The sequence below is a fragment of the Oncorhynchus mykiss genome, chromosome Y (assembly GCF_013265735.2).
Source record: "Oncorhynchus mykiss isolate Arlee chromosome Y, USDA_OmykA_1.1, whole genome shotgun sequence".
NCBI classification, from domain to species: Eukaryota; Metazoa; Chordata; class Actinopteri; order Salmoniformes; family Salmonidae; genus Oncorhynchus; species Oncorhynchus mykiss.
This window is the reverse complement of record NC_048593.1, coordinates 32,422,276-32,433,840: the sequence shown is the minus strand read 5'-3', so window position 1 is coordinate 32,433,840 and position 11,565 is coordinate 32,422,276. Positions and strand designations below refer to the sequence as shown.

The 11,565-nt window shown below is 41.1% G+C and overlaps 2 protein-coding genes across 2 annotated transcripts; both read left to right on the top strand.

Annotated features, from left to right (window-relative positions):
• The first annotated feature begins 252 nt into the window (after positions 1-252).
• cpi1 (cystatin B) lies at positions 253-1,631 on the top strand. Its single transcript, NM_001124499.2, has 3 exons — positions 253-345; positions 1,139-1,240; positions 1,318-1,631. Exons 1-3 carry the CDS (start codon positions 280-282, stop codon positions 1,444-1,446), a joined length of 297 nt encoding a protein of 98 aa, NP_001117971.1. The 5' UTR covers positions 253-279; the 3' UTR covers positions 1,447-1,631.
• A 6,271-nt stretch (positions 1,632-7,902) lies between these two features.
• Positions 7,903-10,845, top strand: LOC110510074 (lipocalin). The gene is made up of 6 exons (XM_021591392.2): positions 7,903-8,111; positions 8,425-8,564; positions 8,664-8,743; positions 9,767-9,880; positions 10,038-10,139; positions 10,436-10,845. The coding sequence occupies exons 1-6, from the start codon at positions 8,016-8,018 to the stop codon at positions 10,453-10,455; spliced, it is 552 nt and encodes a 183-aa protein (XP_021447067.1). The 5' UTR covers positions 7,903-8,015; the 3' UTR covers positions 10,456-10,845.
• The last annotated feature ends 720 nt before the right edge of the window (positions 10,846-11,565 follow it).

Here is an 11,565-nt window from a genome sequence, read left to right as displayed (position 1 = left end):
ATACATGATTAAAAGAGCACCTTTCTGGTCACATATACCCTAAATGACACAATATATGAATTTAAACATGCATTAACTACAAATGTTAAAGCTTGGTTTAAGTGCCCTATGTTTTTCATTATAAGATACAGCGGCTGTTTTTCCACTTCATAAACATAATGGTACCTTCTAAAAAAAACATGACTCGAGTCATGTGATGCGACAATATAAATAAGGAAGTTTAAATCCATGTGTGAAATATTTCAGTCGTAAGTAACTTTCCATCTGCAATTAATCGTAATGAAGTGTGGCGGTACCGCCGAGGCGAAGGATGCCACACCCGAAGTGCAGCAAATCTGCGATGAGGTAAGCATATTTCCTTCATTTATCCTGCATAGTCTAGCTGAGGAACGCTCAACTCCGTTATCGAGGCAGAGTTGAGTATTGATAACTGGTCGCGCGATTTGCTAACAACACTGTTAACATTGGGTTCCCATTCGTTGATTTCTATTTTTACAATAATGTAAACACTTACCTGTACTTAGGTTTGTCTTGCACCACTGCGGTCCTTCAGCGGGGTGCTGAAAGTCATACTTTTAATGAACATTTATCGAATACAACCACCGATTTGTGTTGCTCAACTACGCGCGAGAGTCCCAGTTGTAGTTTACTACTTCAAGGCCGCTACGTCTCCAGTTGATTAAAGCAAATTAAGAAAAAGTCGGTTCTCGAAAAGTATTTATTAAAATTATGAATTTCAGCACCCTGCGGAAGGATCGCAGTTGTACAGGACAAACCTGGATGCAGGAAAGCTTTTTCAGAATCGTCATTATTACTAGTATCGGCTGATGGTGACTCAACGTAGTTGCGAGAATCTCATGACCAGTTATCAATTCTCACCTCCGCCACGATATAGGAACGGAGTTGCGCATTCCTCATCTGTCCCACTGAACATCCTCATCTTTTTAACAGCGTTGAGACTCATACTTGATGAAGGTGTGATCTTAAACCTTTTATTGAATAATAAGCTCTACAGTGTGTATTGTCAACGTTCAATCTATAGGACTGTAGGTGTGCTTGTGCGTAGGCTATATGGAGGAAATGTGAGATGCTGTGGGAACAGCTGAGTCATTGCCTGAGTATTTTTAAATGTTTCTAGATGAAGCCATATGCAGAGGAGAAAGCTGCAAAGAAGTTTGACGTTTTTGCTGCCAAAACATTCACAACGCAAGTTGTGGCTGGGACCAACTTCTTCATTAAAGTGAGTGTTTAATTGTATAAATATCATTTCTAGCCTTTCAGTTATGCAAAAATAATAAATCCATCCTTTTCTCATAGGTCCATGTTGGTGGAGATGAATTTGTGCACCTGCGGGTCCATAGAACTCTACCCCACGCTGGTGGGAAACTGGAGCTTCATGGCGTACAGACATCCAAAGCTCACAATGACCCCATTGGTTTCTTCTGATTACCTGTAACTCCCTGCAGGGGATGCCACACATCTACTCCATGCCTGGATCATGTGTACCCTTGTTTATTATGGTCACCTGTATTGTATACGTCTGTTGGTAAATGTCTGTCTTTTGTACTAAAAGCTGTCTACACCTTCGACTAAATGGCTTTTGCCAGAACATAAATACAAATTTGACAGAAGACTTGTTTTTGTCAATCTGTGGCGGTTAGGAGTGACTAACATGTTTCTCGGGATTGCCTGGTACATTTCGGGGAGGAGCGATTCAGTTGGGTTTGTTTTTCATTTAGAAAAAAAAGTTTAAATCCAGTGCAGTCTCTCAAATAAAGGTCTCCTTAAAATCGGTACAGCTGGAGGAAGTGATTTGACACCCTCGTGCAGTTCTCCTTCCTGTAAAGAAGCCTCTGATTATAGCTCGATACTGTTTGAAAACCTATTTTGCATTTATGAGTGGCACACATACACAATCCAAGTCTCCAGGCGTATACACTTTAACATGTCTCCTCCCCTTCATCTACACTGAAGTGGATATAAGTGGCATCAATAAGGGATTATAGCTTTCACCTGGTCAGTCTGTCATGTAAAGAGCAGGTGTTCTTAAAGTTTGTACATTTAAGTCTCCTATAAACCACCAGATTAAGAGAGTAGGTGAACACCACTAGAATGATCAAATACAATTGTATTTGTCCTATGCGCCGACTACAACTAGCCCTTAACCAACAATGCAGTTTTACAAAAATAAGTAACACCATGAAATTATAAGGCTATATACAGTGCCTTTGGAAAGTATTCAGACCCCTTTTTCCACATTGTTATGTTATTTCTAAAATGTATTTTTATTTTTTAAATTTCTCATCAATCTACACTCAATATCACATGACAAAGCAAAAACGTATTAAAAATTTAAACAAAGAAATGCTTTATTTACATAAGTATTCAGACCCTTTGCTAAGAGTCTCAAAATTGAGCTCCGGTGCATCCTGTTTCCATTGATCATCTTTGAGGTGTTTCTACAACTTGATTGGAGTCCACCTGTGCAATTGATTGGACATGATTTGTAAAGGCAAATACCTGTCTATATAAGGTCCCTCAGTTAACAGTGCACGTCAGAGCAAAAACCAAGCCATGAGGTCGAAGGAATGTGTCGAGACAGCTCTGGGGAAGGTTAAAGAAAAAGATTGTCTGCAACATTAAAGGTCTCCAAGAACTCAGTGGCCTCCATTCTTAAATGGAAGTCTGGAACCACCAAAACTCTTCCTAGAGCTGGCTGCCCGGCAAAACTGAGCAATCGGGGGAGATGGGATAACATTCCTGAAGGACAACCATCTCTGCAGCTCTCCACCAATCAGGCCTTTATGGTAGAGTACCAGACAGAAGCCACTCGTCAATAAAAGGCAAATGACAGCCCGCTTGGAGTTTGCCAAAAGGACTCTCGGATCATGAGAAACTAGATTTATCTGGTATGATGAAACCTGAATGCTAAGTGTGAAGTCTGGAGAAAACCTGGCACCATCCCTACGGTGAAGCATGGTGGTGGGGATGTTTTTCAGGGACTGGGAGACTAGTCAGGATCAAGGCAAAGATGAACAGAGCAAAGTACAGAGAGATCCTTGCTGAAAACCTGCTCCAGAGTGTTCAGGACCTCCAACTGGGGGCGAAGGATAGCCTTCCAACAGGACAACGACCCTAAGCACACAACCAAGACAATGCAGGAGTGGCTTCGGGACAATTCTCTGAATGTCCTTGAGTGGCCCAGCCAAAGCCCGGACTTGAACCCAATCAAACATCTCTGGAGAGAACTGAAAATAGCTGTGCAGCAACACCCCCCATCCAACCTGACAGAGCTTGAGAGGATCTGCAGAGAGGAATGGGAGAAAATACCAAAATGCAGGTGTGCCAAATACAGGTGTGCCAATTTTGTAGCGTCATACTCAAGAAGACTCAAGGCTGTAATCACTGCAAAGGTACTTCAACAAAGTACTGAGTAAATGGTCTGAATACTTATGTCATATTTGAGTTTTAATTTTTAATACATTTGCTAAAGTCTCTGACCTTCCAATAGACGTGTGTGTGTGTGTGTGTGTGTGTGTGTGTGTGTGTGTGTGTGTGTGTGTGTGTGTGTGTGTGTGTGTGTGTGTGTGTGTGTGTGTGTGTGTGTGTGTGTGTGTGTGTGTGTGTGTGTGTGTGTGTGTAAAAGGGGCTGAGTACTTCTCGAATACACTGTACAGGGGGTACCAAGTCATTGTGCGGGGGTACAGGTTAGTCGAGGTAATTGAGAGAATATGTACAGTACCAGTCAAACGTTTGGACACACCTACTCATTCCTGGGTTTTTCTTTAGAATAAAAGTGATGAAATCAAAACTATCAAATAACACATGGAATCATGCGTTAAACAAAATATATTTTAGATTCTTCAAAGTAGCCACCCTTTGCCTTGACAGCTTTGTACACTCTTGGCATTCTCTCTACCAGGTTCATGAGGTAGTCACCTGGAATGCATTTCAATTAACAGGTGTGCCTTCTTAAAAGTTAACTTGTGGAATTTCTTTCCATTTTAATGAGTTTGTGCCAATCAGTTGTGTTGTGACAAGGTAGGGGTGGTATACAGAATATAGTCCTATTTGGTAAAAGACCGAGTCCATATTATGGCAGTCACAGCTCAAATAAGCAAAGAGAAACAACAGTCCATTACTTTAAGACATGAAGGTCAGTCAATACGGAAAAGGTTTAGTCGCAAAAACCATCAAGCGCTTATGATGAAACTGGCTCTCATGAGAACCGCCACAGGAAAGGAAGACCCAGCGTTACTTCTGCTGCAGAGGATCAGTTCATTAGAGTTACCAACCTCAGAAATTGCAGCCCAAATAAATGCTCCACAGAGTTCAAGTAACAGACACATCTCAGCATCAACTGTTCAGAGGAGACTGAATCAGCCCTTCATTGTCAAATTTCTGCAAAGAAAATACACTACTAAATGACACGAATAAGAAGAAGATAATTGCTTTGGCCAAGAAACACGAGTAATGGACATTAGACCAGTGGAAATCTTTCCTTTGGTCTGATGAGTCCAAATTGGAGATTTTTGGTTCCAACCGCTGTGTCTTTGTGCGACGCAGAGTTGGTGAGCGGATGATCTCCCCATCTGTGGTTCCCACCGTGAAGCATGGAGGAGGAGATGTGAGAGTGCTTTGCTGGTGACACTGTCAGTGATTTATGTAGAATTCAAGGCACACTTAACCAGCATGGCTATCACAGCATTCTGCAACGATACGTCATCCCATCTGGTTTGCGCTTAGTGAAGGAAAAGCAGCCAACAAGTGCTCAGCATAACTCCTGCAAGACTATTGAAAAAAACATTCCAGTTGAAGCTGGTTGAGAGAATGCCAAGAGTTTATAAAGCTGTCATCAAGGCAAAGGGTGGCTACTTTGAAGAATCTAAAATTTAAATACATTTTGATTTAACACTTTCTTGGTTACATGTGTGTTATTTCATAGTTTTGACGTTTTCACTATTATTCTACAATGTAGAAAATGGTCCAAATATATAAAAACCCTTGAATGAGTAGGATTGTCCAAACTTTTGGCTGGTATGGAACATGTAGGTAGGGGTAAAGCGACTATGCATAGATAATAAACAGCGAGTAGCAGCAGTCCAAGTAGCCAATTGTTCAGCAGCCTTATGGCTTCAGGGTAGAAGCTGTTAAGGAGCCTTTTGGACCTAGACTTTTTGAAGATCTAGGGGCCCATGCCAAATCTTTTCAGTCTACTGAGGGGGAATAGGTGTTGTTGTGCCCTCTTCACGACTGTCTTGGTGTGTTTGGACCATGATAGTTTGTTGATGATGGGCCACCAAAGAACTTGAAGCTCTCAACCTGCTCCACTACAGCCTGTCAATGTGAATGGGGGTGTGTTTGGCCCTCCTTTTACTGTAGTCCACGATCAGCTCCTTTGTCTTGCTCACGTTGAGGGAGATGTTGTTATACTGGCACCACCCTGCCAGGTCTCTGACCTCCTCCCTATAGCCTGGCTCGCCATTGTCGGTGATCAGGCCTACCACCGTTATGTCGTCAGCAAACTTAATGATAGTGTTGGAGTTGTGTTTGGCCAGGCAGTCGTGGGTGAACAGGGAGTACAGAAAGGGAAAAAGCATGCACCCTTGAATAAGGTTAATGCTGATCGTGATGCTCGTGGTGGCGTTGTCTTGCTTACTGAAGCTGGCGAGTATGACATAACATAGTATGCAGCGTGACACTCAAGACATAATCATGTGATTATGATAAGTGTTACAGGATAGGCTACAGAAACAATCTTGAGTGACTCACAGTTGACGGGACTTCCCTGTTTTATATATTTTTTATTTGAAGAAACACAAAGAAACGCAAAACCAAGAAAAAGAGGATGTCATTACCCAGAGGAGTGAAGAAGATTCAAGAAGCCCTGGGGGAGTCATACGTTATAACTTGACTTGTTTGCCTGTGTACTCTTCCTCTCTTTCTCTCCCCCACACCACCACTGTGTTTTCTGGGTGATTCCTTGCATGTGACACTGTGTGGTGATTAAAACTGTATTAAGAATTGAGAGCCTTGATGTTAAAACTGTTACGTTTCATATCCACATTTTTCTCTGTCCTTTCTGTCTGTTTTTCTGTCTGCCTGTCTGGCATTCATCAGAGATTAAAACAACAATTTCTGATCTTTCAATTTAGAAAAAGTTATTGTTAAGGGTGTCTGTAAGACAGGTGAGCATAGTAAAATTGAGAGAAACCTAATGAAGACAACATACACATACTGTGAATGTTTTAGAGTGGACTGTTGTCTGATTAGTTTCCCTCATTTGGTTTCCTCCTGTCCTTTATCCCTACAGTAGGCTATTTATCAGGGATTTTATAAAATATATATATAATTAGGTCAGTGCTTATGTTTGTCCTATTTCACACATGTACACGTGTGTATTAATACGCATATTTAATTTAATTATCAAGCAGAACAGAAGAACCACCAGGATCCGGACCTCGTAGGGTTAGAGTTGAATACCCCTGTAACAGATGTTCTGCTTTCTATCATCTAATGATTCAAAGACTTGTACTCTCCTCTGTCCTCAACTTGAAGAACACCATGTCAATACTGTAGATGGACAGCAGAGGTCCTCTTCCTCATGGAATATGCTACGGTGCGAAGTTGGAGTGAAAAGACTTGCAGTAACATTTTGAAGCTTCTGCAGTCAAACCACAAACTGAGTCTGCCATCTGTCAGTATGAACATAGTGGCACACTATCTTACAGGGATTCAATACAACTGATGACTGTCCATTTTCTTGCTCATAGTACATACTAGTTCATCTGGAACGTAACATAGAAATACCCAAACGTGCAGGTTCAGTCAGTAGACTACAAACCATACATAAGTGGCAACCTTAGGTCAAACTTAACATTTACATTTACAATGACATTTTTTTTGTTAATAAGAGAATGTTCCAGTAAACTATTTTGTCCACTCAATCAAGTGGTTTGATTTTATTTGCACACTTGAATTAAGCACACAAATATTGTCATTAGATACTGAGAACATTTCTTGATTTGATTTCTCAATATTGGACTGATTCATGGTTTCCAAACCACTGTTTCAACTGGCAAGGTATGTGGGTTGCAGGTGTGTCTGTGGCTTTTAGACTTGCCCACACCTGTTTCAGGAGTTCCATCCCAGTATGTCTATCGCCTTACCTTAAGTCCAACAGTCAAAAGAGTGAAACATTTACCACTGGAAAATAGTTTCTTACAACATCTCGTGTTTTACAACTTTTATAAGAATTACTTGCCTGAAGCACTATCCGATTTAAAGGGATAGATCCCCTAAAAAAGATAAGTGGAGAATCATATTAGGTTGTGTTTTGAGGGGACTATACATTTAAAAATGTTGACCTGAGATAAATCAAACTGAGATTGCATGAAGGCTTGCTCTACCTCTTCCAGCAAGGTTTTACACTGATAGTTAGATTTAATATTAAGCCACACACACGCTCGCTCGCACACACACACACACACACAAAGAGATTCAGGGCTTGTGTGTTAGGGGGAGCTCTGTTTACCATCCAAAGTGCTGACAGTTAGTTTTGATTATCTGTTTCCTGCCCACAGAAAGCACTGGAGAGGCAGACACTGCATTGTTCATCACTGTCTTTGTGGGGGATGGGGGGGACGCTGCTCCTGTTTGAACCCATCCCACCTCCAGGGTTCTATAGAGGGAGGAATGACTGGGAGGTCCCGGCCACACCCCCCACAAGCCCCATCTCCACCCGTTGGTATTGTGTGTGTGTGTGTGTGGGTGTGTGTGTGGGTGTGTGGTGTGGTGTGGTGTGTGTGTATGTGTGTCTAGGGGGTGTGGTATAGAGATGGTGACAGGTAGCAGGTTGTGTATGGGAAGGGGGGGGGGGGGTTATGTAAGCTCATGCTCTACAGTATATATAGGAGTGAGAGGCAGTGAAGAAAAACAGATCTCCTGTTCTGTCCTCTTCCTCGTACAACCACTTACTTTTGAATTCTTGATACTGACCCTGCTCAGCTGTAGTCATGACGACCATGCTGCTGAGAGCGCTAGGAGCACTGCTCTGCTCCTTGGTTGTCACCGCTGAGGTTCTTCCCCAAGGAGACTTCAATCTACAGGGGGTAAGAGAGAGAATGAAGAGAGGGATTAACAAATCAGGGATACATTGAAAATCAAATGATAAGGACCAAACTAGAGATTATTATAGAGAAAAAATGTACTAAAAAAATACAAAAAAGAAACTGATACAAATGGAAATGATTAAGAGAAATGTGGGAATTCTAGTGACACATTTTCAGATTGAGAATATCATTTGTAAATGATTCAGGGATATTCCAGTATCAGCTCTCACAGATTTAGGATCGAAAAATTCTGTGACCCCACAGACAGGAATGAGAAGGTGTTGTAATCTAATCAGGGCTGGGGTTTTTTCAGGTTGCAGGAAAGTGGTACCTGATTGGATTTGCTACTAATGCCCAGTGGTTTGTCAGCCACAGGGACGGCATGAAGATGGGCACCGCCATGCTGACACCAACTGTTGAAGGAGACCTGGACATGGCATATGCTAGCCTGAAGTGAGTGAGTGAGTGAGTGAGTGAGTGAGTGAGTGAGTGAGTGAGTGAGAGAGAGAGAGACTTTCTGCTGAACCCGAATGAACTGTATTGTCTCTGCAGCACTGATGGCTCCTGCTGGAGAATGAACCACCTGGCTGAGAAGACAAACCTTCCTGGGAAATTCATCTTCAAGAGCCAGCGTAAGTCTAGAACCTACACACATACAGGGCCGGTTATAACCTTTTGCTAAGCGAGATTTGGTTACAGGGCCCACACCTCGCAGAAAAACATTTTAGTGGCCCCCTCTAGACAGTGTAGAGAAACATTCCGTGCAATTCTATACATTTTGCCATGGGGCGAAGAGAAACTGTTGCAGTTTTAAAGTACATTTTCCGCAATTATACACATTTGGCCATGGGGTGGAGAGAAAACTTTGCAGTTTTATAACTAACTTTGTTATGACTTATGCCACATTAATATGGTCTGAGTGAGAATGACTAACAAAATCGATGGGGGCTCCCCAACTGATGATGCACAACCAAATTGCACCTGGTGTATTCTACTATTCTTACCAATGATGTATGTAAACCCTGGATTGCTGATGCTATGTATTAGGCCATGAGAGACTTTGAAGCCACTGGATGGCCATATTGGCACTCCTCAGAAAAGCAGTCCCCCGTAGGAATAAATGCAACAATTACAATTACATGTATTTAAGTGTTTTTGTTGTTGTAGTGGGGACAGTAACATTAGTACTTTCTAAGTATTATATAAAATATTATATAAACTTGTTTTATATCTTTTCAAATGTTTCATTTTTTATGTTTAGCTCACACAATATAGTTTAAAAGTATGCACTAAGGTGTCTGTAATAGAACAAGTGTTTCAAAAGCAAATGTAGACTTTTATAAAAGCCTTTCTATAGCTTCCAAAATATATTTTACAATGGTGGGGGAGTGCCAAGATGGAGACGCGGTGGCTTCAAGACATCGCCCCCTGTCAGTCATCTAGTGTATGAATAAACTGTTTGTTGAGACCCGACTGAGTTCCTAAAAAAACTAACATATGTTGCTTATGCCTGGAACCCTGCTCATATATATATATATATATATATATATATATATATATATATATATATATATATATATATATATATATATATAGACACACACACACAAAAAAAAATGTGTGTGTCTATTCATCTTCTATTCACCCCTCTCTAGGCTGGAATAATGAAAATGACATGCGTGTCGTTGATGTTAAGTATGATGAGTACGCCCTCATTCACACCATCAAGACCAAGGGAGGTGTTTCAACTGTGCTCAACAAACTGTATGGTAAGTTCTTTTCCACTCCTCTGTTAATTCCTATAACTCAGTCTCATTTTGTCACTATTTTTCCCCCATAATTTGTTAGCAATCTTGCGTAATAAATTGTATTGTATCCTTCATAGTATATTTAGTCTGCCATGTTCTGCATGTGTGGTGTCTACAGCCCGCGGGACAGACCTGAGCCCTGACCTGCTGCAGAAGTTTAAGCAGTTCTCCCTGGACACTGGCATTCTGCCTGAGAACATTGCTATCCTCCCCAAAAACGGTTAGTCCCATTTATGTTTGTGACGTGTATTTAAGGGTTCTATTAAATCCATATTGCGGAAGTTCAGCGTTACAGCGTGGTTGAAATTTAAAGGCAATGTTCCTGAGTTAGCGGAGACTGCATTTCATGGTGCATATGTAACCGCTGCATATGTCTGCTCAATCAGATTTACCTTAACATTTCCAGCCTGCAATCTGTAATGCTTCAGCGGTACCGGTTGAATAGAGCCCTAAGTTGAACAATATTTATGGTTAGAAGTGTGGAATGTCTCAGGCCTTCTTTCGCTCTTTCTACAGATGAGTGTCCCGCTGCGTAATTTCATCGATGCTCATCACTTCCAAAGCGTCCTCCCTTGATCCTTCTGCATGGCTTTGCTACTTGATGGGTAGGCAGACACATGGCAACTGTGGCAACCAAGAACCACCTTAAGCTGCAGTGACCCATCTGGTTCCGCCTTAACCTGCAGCTACGCTACATTACCCACTGAAGCCTAGTTTTCCACTTCCCCGATTTGTTCCAATAAAATACTGTCTGGTGCTTTATCAGTTTGTCAGGCATCCTACTCTTATATATGACGGTATTTAATACCTCTGATCCTAAGTAATATAAGCTGCTTTAGAAGTCTGATCACATGTATGCCCTATTGTAAACCCAGCTGTAAAATAAAATGTTATCCTACTCCTTGCAGTTACACACAGGGCCTTCAGAAAGTATTCACACCCGTTGACTCTTTCCACATTGTGTTGTGTTACAGCCTGAATTTAAAATGGATTACATTGAGATTTTGTGTCAATGGCCTGTGGTGGATAAAGTTACCCAATTGTCATACAGATCAGAGGCAATAGGGATGACCTGGGATGTTCTCTTGATAAGTGTGTGAATTGGACCATTTTCTTGTCCTGCTAAGCATTCAAAATGTTACTAGTACTTTTGGCTGTCTGGGAAAATGTATGGAGTAAAAGGTACATTATTTTCTTTTGGAATGTAGTGAAGTAAAAGTAGTCAAAAACATAAATAGTAAAGTACAGATAACCATAAAAATGACTTTTTAAAGTATTTTTACAACACTGACTGTCCTACACACAATACCCCATAATGTCAAAGTGGAAATATGTTTTTAGAAATGTCTTGAGTCAATAAGTATTCAAGCCCTTTGTTATGGCAAGCCTAAATAAGTTCAGAAGTAGAAATGTGCTTAACAAGTCACATAAGTTGCATAGACTCACTCTGTGTGCAGTAATAGTGTTTAACATGATTTTTGAATGACTACCTCATCTCTGTACCCCACACATCTGTAAGGTCCCTCAGTCGGGCAGTGAATTTAAAACACAGATTCAACCAAAAAGACCTCATCAGTAAATGGCAAAACAATTAAAAAAGCAGACATTGAATATTCTTTTGAGCATAGTGAAATGATTAATAGCAC